The sequence below is a fragment of the Cyrtonyx montezumae genome, unplaced genomic scaffold (assembly GCF_038088225.1).
Source record: "Cyrtonyx montezumae isolate F1298 unplaced genomic scaffold, pur_monq_1.0 scaffold_100, whole genome shotgun sequence".
NCBI lineage: Eukaryota > Metazoa > Chordata > Aves > Galliformes > Odontophoridae > Cyrtonyx > Cyrtonyx montezumae.
In genome coordinates, this window is record NW_027071827.1 from 1 (window position 1) to 22,838 (window position 22,838).

At 54.0% G+C, this 22,838-nt stretch overlaps 2 protein-coding genes across 2 annotated transcripts; one reads left to right on the forward strand and one right to left on the reverse strand.

Moving 5' to 3' along the window:
• Positions 1-2,288: 2,288 nt before the first annotated feature.
• CHCHD5 (coiled-coil-helix-coiled-coil-helix domain containing 5) lies at positions 2,289-4,710 on the reverse strand. Its single transcript, XM_065729110.1, has 3 exons — positions 4,701-4,710; positions 4,492-4,632; positions 2,289-2,427 (listed from the first exon to the last, which is right to left on the reverse strand). Coding segments are annotated over exons 1-3 (282 nt in total). The 5' UTR covers positions 4,703-4,710.
• Positions 4,711-5,207: 497 nt separating this feature from the next.
• On the forward strand, positions 5,208-22,793 carry ATP13A1 (ATPase 13A1). Its single transcript, XM_065729118.1, has 26 exons — positions 5,208-5,513; positions 8,164-8,253; positions 8,363-8,553; positions 9,916-9,988; positions 11,114-11,269; positions 11,447-11,516; positions 12,821-12,927; positions 13,302-13,431; positions 13,676-13,731; positions 13,921-14,047; positions 14,278-14,415; positions 14,925-15,045; positions 15,752-15,909; positions 16,272-16,447; positions 17,830-17,940; positions 18,224-18,349; positions 18,593-18,701; positions 18,862-19,061; positions 19,397-19,493; positions 19,785-19,966; positions 20,174-20,288; positions 20,749-20,945; positions 21,099-21,241; positions 21,771-21,882; positions 22,116-22,259; positions 22,448-22,793. Exons 1-26 carry the CDS (start codon positions 5,208-5,210, stop codon positions 22,556-22,558), a joined length of 3,546 nt encoding a protein of 1,181 aa, XP_065585190.1. The 3' UTR covers positions 22,559-22,793.
• Positions 22,794-22,838: the final 45 nt, after the last annotated feature.

The window sequence follows — 22,838 nt, forward strand, 5'->3', positions numbered from 1 at the left end:
GGTCCCCTGAGGAGTAAACAGTGCAGAGAGGGATCAGGGGTAGGAACACGGAGGAGATTTGTGACGGGGGGGGGTCTGCGTCCATGGAGGTACAGCTCCTGTTTGTATGGGGGTGTGCTCAGTGCAGGAAGGTGCTGATTGGGATTGGGATTAGGATTGGGATTAGGGATAGGGCTCAGGTTAGGATCAGAGTTAGGGTTAGGATTAGGATTAGGGCTAGGATTAGGATTAAGATTAGGGTTAGGGCTCAGGTTAGGATTAGGGCTCAGATTAGGATCAGAGTTAGGGCTAGGGCTCAGGTTAGGAATAGGATTAGATTAGGGTTGGCTCCAATTAGGGTTAGGGCTCGGGTTAGGGTTAGGATTAGGGCTAGGATTAGGATCGGTTAGGATTAGGATTAGGGTTAGGATTAGGATCAAAGTTAGGGTTAGGATTAGGGCTAGGGCTCAGGTTAGGATTAGGATTAGGAGTAGATTAGGGTTGGCTCCAATTAAGGTTAGGGCTCAGGTTAGGGCTAGGATTAGGATTAGGGTTAGGATTAGGATCAGAGTTAGGGATCAGAGTTAGGGTTAGGATTAGGATTAGGTTTAGGATTAAGATTAGGATTAGGATTAGGGCTAGGATTAGGATCAGAGTTAGGGTTAGGATTAGGATTAGGGCTCAGGTTAGGATTAGGATTAGATTAGGGTTGGCTCCAATTAGGGTGAAGGCTCAGGTTAGGGCTAGGATTAGGATTAGGGCTAGGATTAGGATCAGAGTTAGGGTTAGGATTAGGATTAAGATTAGGGTTAGGGCTCAGGCTAGGATTAGGAACAGAGTTAGAGTTAGGGTTAGGATTAGGGCTCAGGTTAGGATTAGGATTAGATTAGGGTTGGCTCCAATTAGGGTTAGGATTAGGATTAAGGTTCGGATTAGGATCAGAGTTAGGGTTAGGATTAGGACTAGGATCAGAGTTAGGGCTAGGATTAGGATTAGGTTTAGGGTTAGGATTAAAATTAGGGTTAGAGCTCAGGTTAGGGTTAGGATTAGGATTAGGGCTCGGATTAGGATCAGAGTTAGGGTTAGGATTAGGATTAGGGTTTTTCTGAGCTCACCTCACACCGGGAGCTGCACGCTCTCAGCACAACACAGGATTAGGATTGGGATTGGGATTAGGATTGGGTTTCCCTGAGCTCACCTCACGCTGGGATCCTGATGCCCTCAGCGCAGCGCAGGATTGGGATTAGGATTGGGATTAGGACTGGGGTTTCCCTGAGCTCACCTCACACGGGATCCTGACACCCTCAGTGCAGGATTAGGATTAGGACTGGGATTAGGATTGGGATTTCCCTGAGCTCACCTCACGCCGGGATCCTGACGCCCTCAGCGCAGCGGATTGGGATTAGGACTGGGATTAGGACTGGGATTAGGATTGGGATTAGGACTGGGGTTTCCCTGAGCTCACCTCACGCCGGGATCCTGACGCCCTCAGCGCAGCGCAGGATTGGGATTAGGATTGGGATTAGGACTGGGATTAGGACTGGGATTTCCCTGAGCTCACCTCACGCCGGGATCCTGACGCCCTCAGCACAGGACTGGGATTAGGATTGGGATTAGGACTGGGATTATGACTGGGGTTTCCCTGAGCTCACCTCACGCCGGGATCCTGACGCCCTCAGCACAGGACTGGGATTAGGATTGGGATTAGGACTGGGATTATGACTGGGGTTTCCCTGAGCTCACCTCACGCCGGGATCCTGACGCCCTCAGCGCAGTGCAGGATTGGGATTGGGATTAGGATTGGGGTTTCCCTGAGCTCACCTCATGCCAGGATCCTGACGCCCTCAGCGCAGCGCAGGATTGGGATTAGTCTTGGGATTAGGACTGGGATTAGGACTGGGGTTTCCCTGAGCTCACCTCACGCCGGGATCCTGACGCCCTCAGCGCAGCGCAGGATTGGGATTAGGACTGGGATTAGGACTGGGATTAGGATTGGGATTAGGACTGGGATTAGGATTGGGATTAGGACTGGGGTTTCCCTGAGCTCACCTCACGCCGGGATCCTGACGCCCTCAGCACAGGTTTAGGATTGGGATTAGGATTGGGATTAGGACTGAGGTTTCCCTGAGCTCACCTCACGCTGGGATCCTGATGCCCTCAGTGCAGGATTAGGATTAGTCTTGGGATTAGTCTTGGATTAGGACTGGGATTAGGACTGGGATTAGGACTGGGATTAGGACTGGGATTAGGACTGGGATTAGGACTGGGATTAGGACTGGGATTAGGACTGGGATTTCCCTGAGCTCACCTCACACCGGGATCCTGACGCCCTCAGCGCAGCGCAGGAAGGCGCTGACGTGCTCGCTGCAGTTCAGCACCGACTCCTGGTTCTCCTTCAGGCACCCGAAGGGTTCAGCGCAGCGTTCCCGGATGCGCTGCACGATGGGGCTGTGGGGCACAGGCCCCATTCTCAACCCCACAGCGCCTCAAAGACCCCATTTCCCCTCCTCAGAGCCCCGTTTCCCCTTCTCAGAGTCCCACAAACCCCACAGGCCCCATTCTCCCCCCCTTCGGAGCCCCATTTCCCCCCTTCAGAGCCCCACAGGCCCCATTCTCCCCCCCTTCGGAGCCCCATTTCCCCCCTTCAGAGCCCCACAGGCCCCATTCTCCCCCCTTCGGAGCCCCACAGACCCCATTCTTGACCCCACAGAGCCCAACCAGCTCTAGTTCCCTCCCCTCAGAGCCCCCTTTCCCCCCACCTCAGAGCCCCACAGGCCCTGTTCTCCCCCCAGAGACCCCAAAGCCTCACATTCCCCCCTCAGAGACCAGAAAACCCCATTTCCCCCTCTTAGAGCCCGCTTCTCTCTCCCAGAGCCTCATTGCCCCCTCTTAGATCCGTATTTCCACCTCTCAGACCCCAATTTCCCCCTCTTAGAGCCCCACTCCCCCCTCTTAGAGCCTATTTCCCCCTCAGACCCCATCACCCCCTCTTAGAACCCCACTTAGACCCCCACTTCCCTCTCTTAGACCCCATTTCCCCCTCTTAGATCCCCATTTCCCCCCTCTCAGACCCCCATTCCCCCCTCTCAGACCCCCATTTCCCCCTCTCAGACCCACATTTCCTCCCCTTAAACCCACATTCCCCTCTCAGAGCCCCATCCCCCCCTCTCAGAGCCCCATCCCCCCCTCTCAGAGCCCCATTCCCCCTCTCAGAGCCCCACTTCCCCCTGTTAGACCCCCATTCCCCCCTCAGACCCCATTTCCCTCTCTCAGACCCCATTACCCCCCTCCTAGACCCCATTTCCCCCTTAGATCCCCATTACCCCCCATTTAGATCCCCATTACCCCTCTCAGACCCCATTTCCCCCCCTTAGACCCCATTTTCCCCTCTCAGACCCCATTTCCCACCCCTAGACCCCATTCCCCCCTCTCAGACCCCCATTCCCCCCTCTCAGACCCCCATTCCCCCCTCTCAGACCCCCATTCCCCCCTCTTAGAGCCCATTTCCCCCGTTAGAGCCCCACTTCCCCCTGTTAGACCCCCATTCCCCCCCCTCAGACCCCATTACCCCCCTCCTAGACCCCATTTCCCCTTAGATCCCCATTACCCCCCTCAGACCCACATTTCCTCCCCTTAGACCCCCATTCCCTCTCTCAGATCCCCATTTCCCCCTCTCAGACCCCATTTCCCCACCCCTAGACCTCATTCCCCCCTCTCAGACCCACATTTCCTCCCCTTAGACCCCATTTCCCCCCCCCTCAGACCCCCCATTCCCCACTCTCAGACCCCATTTCCCCCTCTCAGAGCCCCATTCCCCCCTCTCAGACCCACATTTCCTCCCCTTAGACCCCCATTCCCCCCTCTTAGAGCCCATTCCCCCCTCTTAGAGCCCCACTTCCCCCTGTTAGACCCCCATTCCCCTCCTCAGACCCCATTTCCCTCTCTCAGAGCCCCATTCCCCCCTCTCAGACCCCATTACCCCCCCTCCTAGACCCCATTACCCCCCCTCCTAGACCCCATTACCCCCCTCCTAGACCCCATTACCCCCCTCCTAGACCCACATTTCCTCCCCTTAGACCCCAATTCCTCTCTCAGATCCCCATTTCCCCCCCCTTAGACCCCATTTTCCCCTCTCAGACCCCATTTCCCACCCCTAGACCCCATTCCCCCCCTCTTAGATCCCCATTCTCCCCTCTCAGACCCACATTTCCTCCCCCTTAGACCCCCACTCCCCCCCCTCAGACCCCCATTCCCCCCTCTCAGACCCACATTTCCTCCCCTTAGACCCCCACTCCCCCCCTCAGACCCCCATTCCCCCCCTCTCAGACCCACATTTCCTCCCCTTAGACCCCCACTCCCCCCCTCAGACCCCCATTCCCCCCTCCCAGAGCCCCACCCGCCCCCTTTAGACCCCCCTTTTCCCCTTCCTAACCCCATACCCCCCCCGCCCCACCTCGGAGCCCCATAGGCACCGCTTTCCGCCCCTCCCCCACCCCCGGGGCCGACACTCACTGCGCGGCGGCGCAGCGGGACATGCTGAGGCGGAGGCTGTGGCAGTCCGTCTGCCACGAGGCGGGGCTGGCGGCCACGCAGCGCCCGTACTGCTCCATTTCGTTACGGCAGTACCGGGCCGTGATCTCCAGGGCCGCCTCCCTGAGAGACGACACCGAGTGAGCGCGGCCCGACCCGGCCCGGTCCCCCCCTCCATCCCCTCCACTCACATCGCTCCGCCGCCGCTCTACGCATGCGCAGACTCCGGCACCGCAGCACTACGCACGCGCAAAACACGCAGGTTCTCCTCGTGAGCATGCGCAAAACACGCAGGTTCTCCTCGTGAGCATGCGCAAAACCCGCAGGCTCTGCGCAAAACTCGTAGGCTCTCCTCGTGAGCGTGCGCAAAACACGCAGGCTCTCCTCATGAGCGTGCGCAAAACACGCGGATTCCCCACGTGAGCATGCGCAAAACTCGTAGGCTCTACGCAAAACACGCAGGTTCCCCACGTGAGCGTGCGCAAAACTCGTAGGCTCTACGCAAAACACGCAGGTTCCCCCACGTGAGCGTGCGCAAAACTCGTAGGCTCTACGCAAAAACACGCAGGCTCCCCACGCGCGCATGCGTACTCCGCGCCGTCACGGCGCAGCCGCCTTTCGTTCTGCGCACGCGCGCTCGCTCTCCGGTCGCCCCGCCGGAAGCGGAAGCGCTCGGTGTCCGGGCGGAGCGGGGGAAGATGGCTCCGCGCCCCGCGGACGAGCTGGTCTCGTCGGTGACGCTGTACCGCCGGCGGCCGCGGCTCCTGCACGGCACCGTGCTGCCCTTCGTGGCGGGGCTGTACCCGGCGTGGCTGTGGCTGTGGGGGCCGCGGGTGTGGGCCGCGTGGGGGGAGGAGGAGGAGGAGGAGGAGGCGCGGGGCCCGGGCCTGGCTCCCGCCGAGGCCGCGCTGTTGGCGTTGGCCGCTATCGGTGTCGTTCATCTGCTGACGGTGCTGTCGGGGCTGTGGTCGGTGCACGCGCATTGCGCGCTCACGTGCGTTCGGGTGAGTAAGGGGAGGGAGGAGGGGAACGGTCGTGGGGGTGGGGGAGGGGCCGGTGGGGCTGCCCGGGGGTGGGGGTGTCCCGTTGGTGGAGGTGGCCGAGGGTGGGGGTGGGGCAGCGTGAGCTGGGGGGGGGGATTTGGGTCCTTGCAGCTCAACTGTGCTGTGATTCTGTGGTTTGGTGGCCTTAAAGGACCTTGCCAAGCCAAGCCGATCTGTTCTGTGCTTCTGTGATCTTTAAGGACCTTTCCAACCCATTCCATGGCTGTGTGATCTTTAAGGACCCTTCCAAGCCAAGCCATTCTGTGGCTCTGTGATCTTCAAGGGCCCTTCCAACCCATTCCATGGCTCTGTGATCTTTAAGGACCCTTCCAAGCCAAGCCATTCTGTGGTTCTGTGATCTTCAAGGGCCCTTCCAACCCATTCCATGGCTCTGTGATCTTTAAGGACCCTTCCAAGCCAATTCTTCCTCAGTCCTATGATCTTAAGTGGGGCTGGTGAGGGGGATTTGGGTCCTTGCAGCTCAACTGTGCTGTGATTCTGTGGTTTGGTGGCCTTAAAGGACCTTGCCAAGCCAAGCCAACCTGTTCTGTGGTTCTGTGATCTTTAAGGACCCTTCTAAGTCAACCCATCCCATGGCTGTGTGATCTTTAAGGACCCTTCCAATCCAACCCATTCCCTGGCTTTGTGATCTTTAAGGACCCTTCCAACCCAACCCATTCCATGGCTCTGTAATCTTTAAGCATCCTTCCAATCCATTCCGTGGCTCTGTAATCTTTAAGGACCCTTCCAACCCAATCCTTCCATGGTCCTATGATCTTTAAGGACCCTTCCAACCCATTCCATGCCTCTGTGATCTTTAAGGACCCTTCCAACCCATCCTAGTTCATGTTTCTATGATCTTTAAGGACCCTTCCAACCCATTCCATGGCTCTGATCTTTTAAGGACCCTTCCAATCCAATCCTTCCGTGCTCCTATGATCTTTAAGGACCCTTCCAACCCAATCCATTCCATGGCTCTGTAATCTTTAAGGACCCTTCCAACCCATCCTAGTTCATGTTTCTATGATCTCTGTGGACCTTTCCAACCCATTCCATGTCTCTGTGATCTTTAAGGACCCTTCCAACCCATTCCATGGCTCTGATCTTTTAAGGACCCTTCCAATCCAATCCTTCTGTGGTCCTATGATCTTTAAGGACCCTTCCAACCCGTTCCATGGCTCATTGATCTTTAAGGACCCTTCCAACCCAACCCTTCCGTGGTCCCATGATCTTTAAGGACCCTTCCAACCCAATCCTTCCATGGTCCTATGATCTTTAGGGACCTTTCCAACCCGTTCCATGGCTCTGTGATCTTTAAGGACCCTTCCAACCCAACCCTTCCGTGGTCCCATGATCTTTAAGGACCCTTCCAACCCAATCCTTCCATGGTCCTATGAACTTTAGGGACCTTTCCAACCCGTTCCATGGCTCTGTGATCTTTAAGGACCCTTCCAACCCAACCCTTCCGTGGTCCCATGATCTTTAAGGACCCTTCCAACCCAATCCTTCCTTGGTCCTATGATCTTTAGGGACCTTTCCAACCCGTTCCATGGCTCTGTGATCTTTAAGGACCCTTCCAACCCAACCCTTCCGTGGTCCCATGATCTTTAAGGACCCTTCGAACCCAATCCTTCCATGGTCCTATGATCTTTAGGGACCTTTCCAACCCGTTCCATGGCTCTGTGATCTTTAAGGACCCTTCCAACCCATTCCATGGCTCTGTGATCTTTAGGGAACCTTCCAACCCAATCCTTCCTTGGTCCTATGATCTTTAAGGACCCTTCCAACCCGTTCCATGGCTCATTGATCTTTAAGGACCCTTCCAACCCAACCCTTCCGTGGTCCCATGATCTTTAAGGACCCTTCCAACCCAATCCTTCCATGGTCCTATGATCTTTAGGGACCTTTCCAACCCGTTCCATGGCTCTGTGATCTTTAAGGACCCTTCCAACCCAACCCTTCCGTGGTCCCATGATCTTTAAGGACCCTTCCAACCCAATCCTTCCTTGGTCCTATGATCTTTAAGGACTCTTCCAACCCGTTCCATGGCTCTGTGATCTTTAAGGACCCTTCCAACCCAATCCTTCCATGTTTCTATGATCTTTAAGGACCCTTCCAACCCATTCCATGGCTCTGATCTTTTAAGGACCCTTCCAATCCAATCCTTCCGTGGTCCCATGATCTTTAAGGACCCTTCTAACCCAATCCTTCCTTGGTCCTATGATCTTTAAGGACCCTTCCAACCCGTTCCATGGCTCTGTGATCTTTAAGGACTCTTCCAACCCAACCCTTCCTTGGTCCTATGATCTTTAAGGACCCTTCCAACCCGTTCCATGGCTCATTGATCTTTAAGGGCCCTTCCAACCCAATCCTTCCGTGGTCCTGTGATCTCACCTGCCCCACCCGACCCGGCTGCAGACCATACATTGACTGCAGCTCCTTTTCTGGCACCTTCCATTCTGAGGATGGTTCCCCACGATCCTCACAGCAAAACAAAGCACCGAAGGCCAAAGTTTCCTCCGCTCTGAGTGTACTTTGTGTGATCCAGCAATCATTCTCTCCCCCGAAACCCGTGCTCCGTCGTCTGTGACACGTCTGTGTTGTGTTGCAGGAGCCCAGCCCCAAGAAAGCCACGCTGGCTAAAGTTGTGCCCACCCCAAATAACGGATCTGTAGAGCTGGTGCCACTCCACAGAGACCGGGTGAGTCGGAGAGGTCAGGAAATCCCACAGCAACAAAGGGACGTGGTGCGTTGGGGTTTCTCTTCTTTGTGGGGTGCCTTCAGTGGTTCTCCTCGCTCTCTTTCTGCAGGATGAGGACGGGCAGGAGGCGCTCTCCTTCGAGTTTCAGAAAATCAAATACTCCTATGAGATAAATGGCAAGAAGCAGTTCCTCCCCGTCGCTTTCCCCGTGGAGCACCCACTGTGTTATTACCAAAACGCCCGGGGCTATCAGGAGGACAAAGATATCCGAGCAGCTGAGAAGAAATACGGCACAAATAAGTACGTTTTCCAAGAGCAGATCCCTCTCTTTTTATCAGAGGGAGAGGGGGAGGATGCAATCCCAAAGCTGCACTTCCTAACGTTTCCGCCCTGCCCTTGCTCGGCAGCGGTGAGATGTATCTTGAGGGCAGAGAAATGGAAAGCGGTCCAGAAATGGAAAGTGGTTCAGAAATGGAAAGTGATCTAGAAATGGAAAGTGATCTAGAAATGGAAAGTGATCTAGAAATGGAAAGTGGTTCAGAAATGGAAAGCGGTCCAGAAATGGAAAGCGGTCCAGAAATGGAAAGCGGTCCAGAAATGGAACGCGGTCCAGAAATGGAACGCGGTCCAGAAATGGAAAGTGATCTAGAAATGGAAAGTGATCTAGAAATGGAAAGTGGTTCAGAAATGGAAAGTGGTTCAGAAATGGAAAGTGGTCCAGAAATGGAAAGTGATCTAGAAATGGAAAGTGATCTAGAAATGGAAAGTGATCTAGAAATGGAACGCGGTCCAGAAATGGAACGCGGTCCAGAAATGGAAAGCGGTCCAGAAATGGAACGCGATCTAGAAATGGAAAGTGGTTCAGAAATGGAAAGTGGTTCAGAAATGGAAAGTGGTCCAGAAATGGAAAGTGATCTAGAAATGGAAAGTGATCTAGAAATGGAAAGTGATCTAGAAATGGAACGCGGTCCAGAAATGGAACGCGGTCCAGAAATGGAAAGCGGTCCAGAAATGGAACGCGATCTAGAAATGGAAAGTGGTTCAGAAATGGAAAGTGATCTAGAAATGGAAAGTGGTCCAGAAATGGAAAGTGATCTAGAAATGGAAAGTGGTTCAGAAATGGAAAGCGGTCCAGAAATGGAAAGCGATCTAGAAATGGAAAGCGATCTAGAAATGGAAAGTGATCTAGAAATGGAAAGTGGTCCAGAAATGGAAAGCGGTCCAGAAATGGAAAGCGATCTAGAAATGGAAAGCGATCTAGAAATGGAAAGCGATCTAGAAATGGAAAGTGATCTAGAAATGGAAAGTGGTCCAGAAATGGAAAGCGGTCCAGAAATGGAAAGCGGTCCAGAAATGGAACGCGGTCCAGAAATGGAACGCGATCTAGAAATGGAAAGCGATCCAGAAATGGAAAGCGGTCCAGAAATGGAAAGCGATCCAGAAATGAAAAGCGGTCCAGAAATGAAAAGCGGTCCAGAAATGGAAAGTGATAGAAGTAGGAAATAATGGGGAAAAAAAAAGAGGTTGAAAAGAGGCGGGTTTCCTCGGGGTGTTGTGACGTTGGAGGCTGCGCGTGGCTCCGGGTTGAGGGTACAGAAGTGGTGGGTTCATGAGGATTGAATTAGCATTCATTTTCTGTCTCCCGTTCTCTGTTTCCCCCAGGGCTGAGATGGTGGTGCCCGAGTTCTTGGAACTATTTAAAGAGAGAGCTACGGCGCCGTTCTTCGTCTTCCAGGTAAAGCAGACGGACAGGAGGAGCTGCAGATACTTTCTTCTACCTTTAAGGGCCTTACTGACTCATTCTGGGGCTCTGTGATCTTCAAGGACCCTTCCAACGCGTCCCATGGTTCCATGATCTTTAAGGACCCTTCCAACCCAACCCAGTCCATGATTCCATGATCTCTAGGGACCCTTCCAACCCAGTCCATGGCTCTGTGATCTTTAAGGACCCCTCCAACCCAACCCAGTTCAAGTTTCTACGATCTTTAAGGACCCTTCCAACCCATTCCACCGCTCTATGTTCTTTAAGGACCCTTCCAACCCAGTCCATGGCTTTGTAATCTTTAAGGACCCTTCCAACCCAACCCAGTCCGTGATTCCATGATCTCTAGGGACCCTTCCAACCCAGTCCATGGCTCTATGATCTTTAAGGACCCTTCTAACCTAACCCAGTTCAAGTTTCTATGATCTTTAAGGACCCTTCCAACCCATTCCACCGCTCTATGTTCTTTAAGGACCCTTCCAACCCAGTCCATGGCTCTGTAATCTTTAAGGACCCTTCCAACCCAACCCAGTCCATGATTCCATGATCTCTAGGCACCCTTCCAACCCAGTCCATGGCTCTATGATCTTTAAGGACCCTTCTAACCTAACCCAGTTCAAGTTTCTATGATCTTTAAGGACCCTTCCAACCCATTCCACCGCTCTATGTTCTTTAAGGACCCTTCCAACCCAGTCCATGGCTCTATGATTTTTAAGGACCCTTCCAACCCAACCCAGTTCATGTTTCTATGATCTTTAAGGACCCTTCCAACCCATTCCATGTTTCTATGATCTTTAAGGACCCTTCCAACCCATTCCATGGCTCTGTGGTCTTCAAGGACCCATCCAACCCAGATTTCCTTCCAGCTTTTGGGGGTCAGAGTTACTCCTCTTAAATCCGAAGCCGTTCTCACACGGTGACAGTGATTTATTTCACTGCTGTGGGAGCAATCCCCTTCTCTCCCCGACGAGTTCCCGCGATCCGCTGCGGTTTCTTTTGGCCTCAATGTACACTCAGCTGAGAAGGAGCTCTGGAAGTGGAAAGCTTCTCCTTCCTGAGCGAGATGAGAGCAACCCGTGGGCTGTGCTCTCCCTGCAGGTGTTCTGCGTGGGTCTGTGGTGCCTGGATGAGTACTGGTACTACAGCGTCTTCACCCTCTCCATGTTGGTCGCGTTCGAAGCTTCCCTGGTCCAGCAGCAAATGAGGAACATGTCAGAGATCCGAAAAATGGGCAACAAACCCTACATGATCCAGGTAACCCCGATCGGAGGGGGAGTAATGGTGGGCACGGGGACTTGAGGAGCTGCTCCTGGGCAGTGCTGGCGTGAAAGTGCCGTTCCTTTTTCCTCATCTTTGCCCGTTTTGGATGGGATTTGTCAGAATGCCTTTTTAATCTTCCTATTTTATTTTTTTTTAACTGTTTCCTTCCAGGTTTACCGAAGTCGGAAGTGGAGACCCATTTCCAGTGATGAGATCATCCCAGGGGACATCGTCTCCATCGGTAACGCTTCGTGCGATCGGAAGTTCGTTTGAAACCGCGCTCCTCCCGACGTGGGCGAAATCACTCGAGAGCAAAAACACCAAAATATCCAAACCCAACCCCTGTTTGGGGGCTGTGGGTCGTCGGTGTCGCAGCTTGAGGGGGTTTTAGGATTTGGTCTCTTCTCGTGGTCTTGGAGGAGGGTCCATCTCTGGAGAATTTGGGTTTTTCCTCTGATTAGGGTTGGGAAGATGAAGGGTTTCCTTCCTGGTGATGATGCTTCCCTGGGAAGGAAGGAGGGGAAAGGGAAGGGAAGGAGAAAGTAAGGGGAAGGGAAAGGAGAAAGGGAAGGAAAGGGAAAGGAGAAAGGGAAAGGAAAGGGAAAGGAGAACGGAAAAGAAGAGGAAGGAGAAAGGAAAGGAAAGGAGAAAGGGAAGGAAAGGAGAAAGGAAAAGGGAAAAGAAGGGAAAGGGAAAGGAGAAAGGGAAGGAAAGGAAAGGAGAAAGGGAGGGAAAGGAAAGGAAAAGGGAAAGGAAAGGAAAAGGGAAAGGGGAGAGGAAAGGAGAAAGGAAAGGAAAAGGGAAAGAGGAAAGGAAAAGGGAAAGAAAGGAAAGGAAAAGGGAAAAGAGGAAAGGAAAGGAAAAGGGAAAGGAGAAAGGAAAGGGAAAGGAAAGGAGAAAGGAAAGGAAGAGGGAAAAGGGAACGGAGAAGGGAAAGGGAAAGGGAAAAGAGGAAAGGAAAGGAAAAGAAAGGAAAGGAAAAGGGAAAGAAAGGAAAGGAAAAGGGGAAGGGAAAGGAAAGGGGAAAAGAAAGGAAAAGGGGAAGAAAGGAAAGGAAAAGGGAAAAGAAGGGAAAGGAGAAAGGAAAGGAAAAGGGAAAAGAGGAAAGGAAAAGGGAAAGGAGAAAGGAAAAGGGAAGGAAAAGGAAGAGGGGAAAGAAAGGAAAGGAAAAGGGAAAAGAGGAAAGGTAAGGAAAAGGAGAAGGGAAAGGAGAAAGAGAAAGGAAGAGCAGGGCTCTGTCTCAGCTGTGCTTCCCTTCTGAAGGTTCTCCTTCCCCAGAGTGCATTCCCCATCTATTAAGCATCAGTGGGAACAAAATGATTCAATTTGGGAACTTTTCCGGCCTCACCAGAGGCCGAATAACCTTGAGGGTTCTCAGCGCTGCTGAGCCGTGGAGTTGAAGGGGTCGAGTTGTCATCCCACGAGCGATTCAGAGCTGTGGGAACCTCCTGTTATCAGCTAAACCGAGGGAGAGCCGTTCCCTTCGAGACACAGCCAGGCAGGGGGCCCTTCTGCCCCTCAGGGTTTTACTGTCTGCCACTGCAGGTCGATCCCCTCATGAAAACCTCGTGCCGTGCGACGTGCTGCTCTTACGCGGAAGGTGCATCGTGGACGAAGCGATGCTGACGGGAGAGTCTGTGCCACAGATGAAGGTCTGTGTGACATCGTTCCCTGTTGGGAAGTAGAAAGGTGGAGAGGGCACTGCGGTCGTGCACGTCGGTGTCTTTGTGTGAATGCCCAGCCTGCACTTCAGAACCCTTTCTAGCACACCAAAGGGGGACGTAGAGGTGATAAAGCGATCTCAGAGCCGACCTCGCTGAATTTAAGTGTGCCAAGGGCAAAACGCATCCCCCACGGCGGGATGTCTGGCTCCAAACCCCAGAGCTTGTTAACGCCTGGGTTCACCTCGGGCTGCTTGGAGCCAGAGTGAAGCTGAGAGGACCTCAGGTGGGATGAGGAAAGAGAGGAGCACCCCACGTTTACTTCTTGAGAGCAGCGAACCTGAGAGCTGAGCATTGTCCTGCAGGAGCCCGTGGAGGACCTCAGCCCGGAGCACGTGTTGGACATGCAGACGGATGCCCGGCTGCACATCATATTCGGGGGAACGAAGGTGGTGCAGCACATCCCACCCCAGAAAGCCAGCACGGGACTGAAACGTACGTACCCACAGCGATTCCCACTGAGGGAGCACGTGAAACACTCGTGGGTTAATCTCACGGGGCAAGGTGCAGCTTTTGGGGGCGGTTATCGAGTTGCTGTCCTCATCCTCCTGCACCACGATCCCGTTGTGGGTGAGAGGAGGGCAGAGCCCCTACTGTAATCTCTCTGCCATAAGAAGAGATGAGCCCCTAAAAGACGTGTGGTAAGCTCCTCACCTTTATTTCCCACTCCTGTTCCCAGCTGTCGACAACGGGTGCGTGGCGTACGCTCTGAGGACCGGCTTCAACACGTCTCAGGTGAGATGTGCACACATCTGCTCACTTCCTTCCCCGGTGGTGTTTGTTTGGGGGAGCGATAGAGCAGTGGGGGACAGGGCCTGGGAGCCAGGTTTTAGGGTTCAGGCGTCGTATCTGAGTTTAAGGTCCTCCTGTTCGGTGGAGAAATGGTGAAGAGGGACTGAGGAATGGGTCTGGTGTTCTTCTCAGGGGAAACTGCTACGTACGATCCTCTTCGGGGTGAAGAGAGTGACAGCCAATAACTTGGAGACCTTCATTTTCATCCTCTTCCTCCTGGTCTTCGCCATCGCTGCTGCATCGTACGTCTGGATCGAAGGTGAGCTTCCTCCTTACCTCTTCCAGGACCTGCACGGGACCTGGCCCAGAGCTGCTGTGTAATTTCTGAGGGTGTAGCTGGGTCGGGCTGCCCCAGTGTTTCCGTGTAGGGCCCTCACTGCATTCTGGCTGCTTTTCTTGCCCTCCCACAGCTCCCGGGTAGGCGTGCTTGTCTGGGGTGTTGCTCTTAGTTCTGTGGGGAGGAGGTACAGACCTTCTGTCGCCCCACAGGCACCAAAGATCCCAGCAGGAATCGCTACAAGCTCTTCCTCGAGTGCACGTTAATCCTGACGTCCGTTGTTCCACCTGAACTTCCCATCGAGCTCTCCTTGGCTGTCAACACCTCCCTCATCGCTTTGGCCAAACTCTGTAAGTACCAAACGGAAGGGAGAGGTGAAATCCAGACTGCTGCTGCCCCCAGAGGGTCCTTCCCAAGCCCTCCAACTCCACGAGTGGGACTCAGGGGGCACAGGCGGGGGGAGGTGGGTGTGACACTGCTGTCAGCTCTTCTGTTTCTGCACTGCTGTGGGATCTGATGCGATTTCTGGAGCCGGTGGGGTGGGATGGGCGCTTGCTTAAACCCCAAAGGGGAGAGCTGAGGTGGGGGGTGTGCTTTCAAGGGGGTCCAAAAGAGCCGAAACCAAAACACCGACACAAACCCCTGCGTGCTCAGCTTCCCACGTACAGAAGAGGGAATTCATCAGCTTCAGCGTGGGATGGCTTTGCTGCCAGATTGGTCTTCAAACACGCCAGAAATTCAGAGCAGGGAGCTCGTTAACTCCGGGTGCTGTGTTGACACCTTTTGCCTTGCGTTGAAAAACCTCTCCCTGCTTTGGAGCAGCCAATCTGTAACAGAATTCCCCTCTTCTCCCTCCAAGACGTGTACTGCACCGAGCCCTTCCGCATCCCCTTTGCTGGCAAAGTGGAGGTTTGCTGCTTTGACAAAACTGGCACGCTGACCAGCGACCACCTGGTGGTGCGAGGAGTGGCTGGGCTCAGGTGGGTGAAAAAAATGAATCTGATCATTAATTTTCCTGAATTTAATGCTCTGGGCTTCCTTGTTTGTTTCCGCCGTGCTCGGAGCGGGGAGGTCTCTCTGCCTTCGTGCTTTGTGGTTATTTAAATGTGTTGATTCGGGCTCCTTTTTTGGAGTGCTCCTCTCGAATCTGCTGTGAATGAGACAAGTGATGGGCTTTGGCCGACTGAGCCGGGCTTCCCCTGGCTGTCACCTCGCCGTGAGCAGCTCCACCATCTACCATCGTAGAATATCGATTTTAAAGGGGGACAGAATGGGCTGGGAGAAATCCCCAGATCCATTTGAGCGCGTGGGAACGGGTGCATGGGAACTGTTAAATCACGGCCTGAACCACTGAGGTGAGAGCTGAGTCCGCCGTGGGAGCACAGGTGAAGGCAGCGCACCTGTGTGACCGGAAGGGGCGGGGTCTGACTCCACCTCTCCCAGAGCCCCATTTAAGGGCTGACCCCCACTGGGGAAGGATTTCTTTCTGAAGATCCCTCCTTTGGAGTTTCCAACTGCGAGCCTAGCGCGCGGGTGAACCATTTTCCTCCGTTCTCATCGCCTCTTTCCATCACAACAATCCTTTCAGCTCCACCATCAGTAAAATCTCTCCGCTCCAATCCATTCTTCGCTCCGTCAGCCACACACCGGGGCTGTTAACACGGGTGGTCTTCTTTTGTGCCACAGGGATGGGAAGGAAGTGACGCCCGTCTCTGACATTCCTATAGAAACCCACCGCGCCGTCGCGACGTGCCACTCGCTCGTGCAGTTGGATGATGGGACTTTGGTGGGGGATCCGTTGGAGAAAGCGATGCTGACGGCGGTGGACTGGACCCTGACCAAAGGTAAAACCTTGATGTGTTTATCCAGGGTGGATGGATGGTGGTAACCGTGGGGTTTTGGGTTTTTTTTTTGTGTCTGAGTGCAGAAATACCTGATCTGCAGCCGCTGCCTCACCCTGGGGCAGCAGAAATCCTCGTGCTGCAGATTTAGGAGACAGGGAATAGGAAAGATGTGTTCTCGGGGCTGTGGGTATTCCCATCTGCCGTGGCACGCTCCGCTCGGTGCCTTTAGATCTGATCTCCACGCAGTGGGGGTGGGATACAGATTGCAGCAGTGGAAACGTAACCGGGACCTGAAGGGGGGAGGGGGTGTTGCTTCTGCTACCGAGAAACCTTTCAGGATTTCCTGATCTCTTTGTTTCCAGATGAGAAAGTTTTCCCCAGAAGTATTAAAACTCAGGGACTGAAAATTCACCAGCGCTTTCATTTTGCCAGTGCCCTGAAAAGGATGTCTGTGTTGGCGTCGTACGAGAAGATCGGTGCTGCTGATCTCTGTTACATTGCAGCTGTGAAAGGGGCCCCGGAGACGCTGCACAAAATGGTGAGCGCAGCTCTCCGCAACAACGAGGGCCTTCTCTGGCACGTGGGCTCGTGCCCTCACGCCTCGCTTCGAGCCCACCCGCTCTGGAAACGATGCGGGGGCTTTGAGCTGGAAGATGGGTTCAAGGCATAGGAACTTTTGTCCTGGAATTTGGATTTGGGATGAGAGGAGTTTGCCCCAGAACCTGGGTTTGGGATGAGAGGAGTTTGCCCCGGAACCTGGGTTTGGGACAGAGGGATTTTGTCCTGGAATTTGGATTCGGGACGAGAGGATTTTGTCCTTGAACTTGGGTTTGGGATGAGAGGATTTTGTCCTGGGACCTGGGTTTGGGATGAGAAGATTTTGTCCTGGGACCTGGGTTTGGGACAGAGGGATTTTGTCCTGGAACCTGGGTTTGGGATGAGAGGATTTTGTCCTGGGACCTGGGTTTGGGACAGAGGGATTTTGTCCTGGAATTTGGATTCGGGATGAGAGGATTTTGTCCTTGAACTTGGGTTTGGGATGAGAGGATTTCGCCCTGGAACCTGAGTTTGGGATGAGAGGATTTTGCCCTGGAACCTGGGTTTGGGACAGAGGGATTTTGTCCTGGGACCTGGGTTTGGGATGAGAGGATTTTGCCCCGGAACCTGGGTTTGGGACAGAGGGATTTTGTCCTGGGACCTGGGTTTGGGATGAGAGGATTTTGCCCCGGAACCTGGGTTTGGGACGAGTGGATTTTGTCCTGAAATCCGGGTTTGGGACAGAGGGATTTTGCCCTGGGACCTGGGTTTGGGATGAGAGGATTTTGTCCTGAAACCTGGGTTTGGGATGAGAGGATTTTGTCCTGAAACCTGGGTTTGGGACAGAGGGATTTTGCCCTGGAACCTGGGTTTGGGATGAGAGGATTTTGCCCCAGAACCTGGGTTTGGGACAGAGGGATTTTGTCCTGGAACCTGGGTTTGGGATGAGAGGATTTTGCCCCAGAACCTGGGTTTGGGACAGAGGGATTTTGTCCTGGAATTTGGATTCGGGACGAGAGGATTTTGTCCTGAAATCCAGGTTTGGGACGAGAGGGATTTTGTCCTGGAACCTGGGTTTGGGATGAGAGGATTTTGTCCCAGCACGTGGAAGTTTTGTCTTGTGAAGAGCACACCTTGAACCCAAACCCCACTGGGGGAGTTCAGCCCAGTCCCAGCGTGATGTGGGGGTTCTGCCCTCTCTGCTCATCCTGTGCCTTCTGCTGACAGCAGAAAGCTGTGGGAGATCCCCCTCTTTTTCTCCTGTTGGACTGGGACCCCATCACGGTGCCTCCTCCTCTCTCCCTGTACTTAATGCGAAATACTGGAACGTTCTGTGTGTTTGGGACGGTATTAATGTGACTTTTCCCCCCACACCTTCTCCAGTTTTCCCAGTGCCCAAGCAACTACCACGATGTGCACACCGAAATCTCACACGAGGGGGCACGAGTGCTGGCCCTGGGCTACAAGGAGCTGGGGCACCTCACTCACCAGCAGGTACGCTTTCTTTTTCAGCCCTGTAGGAAGCCCAGCGCTCAACTTCTCACCTGCAAACCTCCTCTTAGATTGGGGATGAGCGTGCAGCACGCTTTTCAGGGCCATCTCTGGAGCTTTACCTCCAAGAAACCTTCCCCGTAGAGCAGCTGAGGACGAGCCGTGGTTGCTCTGCACTTCTCAGAGCGCCGATGTCTTTCTGAAAGAGGCTTTGATGGCAAAGCAGCACCCACTGGAAGAGACGACACGAGCCACGCTCCAGCTTTCCCCCCATTTGCTGTGGCAGGTGCGAGAGATGAAACGCGAAGCTCTGGAGTGCGACCTTCGCTTTGCTGGCTTCATTGTGGTCTCCTGCCCTCTCAAAACGGACTCCAGATCCGTCATCAGGGAGATCCAGAACGCGTCGCACCACGTAAGCATCACCAGCAGCCCAAGTGCTCAGGGCGTGGGGTTTCAGTGCCTTCGGAGCGAGGCAAAAAAAGGTTTCCCTGTGACGAAGGCAGCGTGGATGCGGTGTTATTTTTGCGATGGGATTTGCTGCGGCGTGGAGATAAAAGCATTTTTCTTCAAGGTGCTGCTGCATCCCCTGCTGGGCAGAGCATTTCTCAGCACCCCCAGAACTGACGTTGGCCTCTTGTGCTTTTTCCCCCTTCAGGTAGTGATGATAACAGGAGACAACCCTCTGACCGCCTGCCACGTGGCCAGGGAGCTGCACTTCCTCCAGAGGGAACACACTCTCATTCTGCAGCCCCCTGCCAGCAGAGGTGACTGTTTCCACCTAGCATCAGCTTCCAAGCCAAATCCCTCCCGCACCACTGCAGCCACAGATAACGAGAAGGGCTGATTTGCTTCCCAGAGGCCCAGATAACCCTCTGTCCTCTGCCCCTCTCCGCATCTGGGTACGATGAGAGCTTCTCTTTGCAGATTCCACCTGGCAGTGGCGGTCCATCGACGGCACCGTGGTGTTCCCCACCTTGCCCACCTCCCTGCGGGAGCTGACGCAGCGCTACGACCTGTGTGTGACGGGGGAAGGTCTCTCTCACCTGCAGGCTCTCAACAAACAGCAGCTGCTGCAGCTCATACCGCACATCCAGGTGTTTGCCAGGGTGGTGCCAAAGCAGAAGGTGAGAGGCTCCAGCTGTTGGTGAAACCCAAATTGTGTTGGTTGCACAGCGGGGTTCACCTGGTGCCTGGCAGCAGCGTCGCTCGTGCTTAATGCTTAAGCTGTTATCAGCCCACGAGTAAAACCTCTCGTGCTACCCAAGCCAGCTGGCAGTAAAAGAGCTCAGGATGTGCCCTGTTGTCGTCCTAAACACACTGGCTCGTTTAGCTCTGTGTTCCTGAAACGAGGAGTGAGGGTGAACCTTTCGGGACCTGGCTGGGAAGAGAATAAATTCCCAGCCAAAGCACGTCGCCCAGCTCGGGTGCTGGTTCTCACCACACAATTTTTTTTGGGCAGGAGTTCGTGATCACGACTTTGAAGAGCTTGGGCTACGTCACGCTCATGTGTGGGGATGGGACCAACGACGTCGGAGCTCTGAAACACGCGGATGTGGGTGAGTGTACCTGCAGGATGGCTTGGTCACAGTCCTGAACACAAAATCTATACATTAGTTTCCCTCCTTTCGGGGCTGGGATTGATCTGACCAACGTTGTTTGGGGGCAGAAAGGGAGATAAAGGATCTCTGTGCTGGTGCAGTACCCTCTGGAGCATCTTTGTGGGAGAGATTCTTCCTGGTTTTCCTCTTTTCAAAGCTTTTTTTTTTTACTTCATCCAGCAGAAGACGCCCGTAACTGGCTGTGTCTGTAGATGGCCGTCAGGATTCCTCGTGTTTTGCTTATTTCAGGAGTGGCTCTGCTGGCCAATGCTCCCGAGAGACTCCCTGAGAGGAAGAAGAGATCTCGGGACGGCCCCGCTGACGGCAGACCCACGGCAGCGCCGCTGGGGAGCGGGACGGTGAAGCCCACGTCGCGTGGTGCCAAGCACAGAGTCATGTCCCAGCGAGAGGAGCAGTTGGCCATGCAGAGGGTAGGAAACCTCACTCACTGTCATTGCTCTTTGCTCCTCCTCCCGTGTCCTGCTGGTTCATCCGGAGTGGGGATGGGGAGAAGCAGCTTCTTGCTTTCCTGGAGAGCTCCTGGAGCTGTGCTGAGAGCACAGGGACTTCTCTTTGCCTTGGAAGAGGGGAGGGCTGAAGGCGAGGTGTGCCACGTGTCTTTCTCTTGTGTCTTGCAGGAGAGGATCAGTCAGGTCCTGAAGGATTTGGAGGAGGACCGCGTGCCGGTGGTGAAGCTGGGCGACGCCAGCATCGCAGCCCCCTTCACCTCCAAGCTCTCCTCCATCCAGTGCAGTAAGTGTGGGGGGGAGCTGAGCACGTGGGTGTGGATCTCTGCGTGTCCCCATTCATTGATGGGATCAAGGAATAAGCTGAGGTGGGGGGGAGTGAGAAACATTCCCAAAGCAACAGCTTTGCCTGTTGTCTGTGCGGTGGTGGGGGGTCGAATAGTATTGTAGTCGAGCTACTTTACAGATGGTATCGTAAGAAAAGGTTATCATAATGGGAAGAGACGATTAAAATTAAGATAAATGCTCACCCGTGTCACGGTGGGAAACTCCAAAGGAGCAATCTGCAGAAAGAGACCCTTCCCCAGTGGGGGTCAGCCCTTAAAATGGGGTCTGTAGGAGAGGTGGAGTCAGACTCAGCCCTTTGTGGTCACACGGGTGAATGAATGAGGCCTGTAGGAGAGGTGGAGTCAGACTCGGCCCTTTGTGGTCACACAGGTGAATTGCCTTCACCTCTTCCTCCTCAGTCTGCCACGTGATCAAGCAAGGTCGCTGCACGCTCGTGACGACGCTGCAGATGTTCAAGATCCTCGCCCTCAACGCCCTGATCCTGGCCTACAGCCAGAGCGTCCTCTACTTGGAAGGGGTGAAGTTCAGCGATTTCCAGGCCACGCTGCAGGGGCTGCTGCTGGCTGGCTGCTTCCTTTTCATCTCCAGGTCGAAGGTACGAGCTGGGGCGGCTCCTGGTCCGTGTTTCTCCTACAGCCCCTCTCCAAAATGGAGCTGTATTAAAACGACGAGCCCAGAGTGGTGGGAAACCACACAGAGAGGTCTGAATCGCTGTGGTTTAACCCCACTTGCTTTTTATTGCTGCCAGCCTTTGAAGACTCTGTCCAAGGAGCGCCCGCTGCCAAACATCTTCAACCTCTACACGGTGCTGACGGTGCTGCTGCAGTTCCTGGTGCATTTCCTCAGCCTCGTTTACCTGTACCACGGTGCCCAGGTGCGCAGTGGTTCCAAGTAAGTGTCCCTTCCTCCAGCACAGGAGCAGCTCATCCTGCAGTCATTAAGGTTAGAAGAAAATAACTAATTAGAAAAGGCCTCCCTGAAGGTCATCAGCCATCAGTCCGTGTCCCCGAGTGCCACATCTCCGCTGTTCTGGAAGGAGGAGAGTGGAGAAAGACATCACACGCTGCTCTTTCTATGAAAAATAAGAAACCACCACCAATTATTTGGGGGGGGAGACTGCTGGAAAGCCTTTCATATACAAAAAATATCATTTTTCCCACTTGATTTCTGATCTGTGGCCAAGAGTTTCCTACTCGAGCCAGAGGGGTTGGGCAGACGACCTCCAGCAGTTCCTCCCAACCCCTCCAGTTGTGCCTTTGCCATCAGCTGCACACGCAGCAGGGTGCTGTGAAAGCAGAGCGCCGATGCCTGGCCGAATTTGTGCGTAACACCACCAAATTGGGTTTGGGGTGGGTGGGCTTGGGGGGGGAGCTTTGCTCTCGGTGATCCCGTTGATCTCTGCAGCTCTGCCCTCTTTTAGACGGGAAGAGTTTGTGGATCTGTACAAGGAGTTTGAGCCCAGCCTCGTGAACAGCACTGTGTACATCATGTCGATGGCGATGCAGATGGCCACGTTTGCTATCAACTACAAGGCAAGCCACGCTTCGGTCACATCTCAGAGGAGCAGTTTTACCACTCAGACTCACTAAAACAAAGCACTGCTCTTTAATCACAATCAGTGCTGGGCAGAAAGCAGCTCCTGCTTTCAGCCCCGGCTTGGATCGACCCATGTGCCCCAAACTGCTCCTCGTCCCCTAAGCTGAGCATCATAGCAGCACGTGAGCACAGCAGCACGCGCTGACGGTTCCTCCCCGCTGTGTTTTAGGGCCATCCCTTCATGGAGAGCCTGCAGGAGAACAAACCACTGCTGTGGAGCATCGTCCTGTCAGGGCTGGCCATCGTGGGGCTGCTCACGGGCTCGTCGCCCGAGTTCAATGAACAGTTTGGGTTGGTGGAAATCCCTACTGAGGTGAGAGCACGGCACTTCTCTGTGACTCTTCCTGCCCTCACTTAAAGCTCTCACAGAAAATAGCTTTAAGCAGAGCATGCAGAGCAGCACAAGCTTCAGAGGTTCCCTGCTCAGCACCTCTCAGAGGGTTTTTGCTGCTGCTTTGGGGTAGGGGAGGATCGGTGCTCACCACTGTGTTTGTTTCCCAGTTCAAGATCATCATCACGGAGGTGCTGCTGGCCGACTTCTTCCTCGCCTTGTTGGCGGACCGCATCCTTCAGTTCCTGCTGGGGAGAGCAAAACTCAAAGTGCCTTCGTGAACACAGCACCAGGGCCCTGCTGGGGGCACCCCAAAAAAAGGAAAAAATCATCCCTAGGATTTGAGAGCGACTCTTGAGCTCCAGGGGGGAGGGGTTTTCCTCCTCCCATCTGCCGTGGACATCACCTCTGTGAAATGACTTTTTCGTGTTCCCGGGACGCAGCACCTGCCTGGTGGGAGTTTTGTACTGCCCCGCTCGAGGAGACGTTTACAGCATTTGGTATCACTAAAAAAAAATCAAACCCGATGTATTTTGAGACGCGGTTGGGCCTCCCTTTGTG

Coding starts and splice junctions, on each gene's coding strand:
- CHCHD5 (XM_065729110.1), bottom strand. Junction 2,428..4,491: donor TCCCGCTGCGCCGCCGCGCA/GTGAGTGTCGGC, acceptor TGTGCCCCACAG/CCCCATCGTGCAGCGCATCC.
- ATP13A1 (XM_065729118.1), top strand. CDS start 5,208: ATGGCTCCGCGCCCCGCGGACGAGCTGGTCTCGTCGGTGACGCTGTAC. Junction 15,910..16,271: donor GGACTGGACCCTGACCAAAG/GTAAAACCTTGA, acceptor CTTTGTTTCCAG/ATGAGAAAGTTTTCCCCAGA. Junction 20,946..21,098: donor TTTTCATCTCCAGGTCGAAG/GTACGAGCTGGG, acceptor TATTGCTGCCAG/CCTTTGAAGACTCTGTCCAA.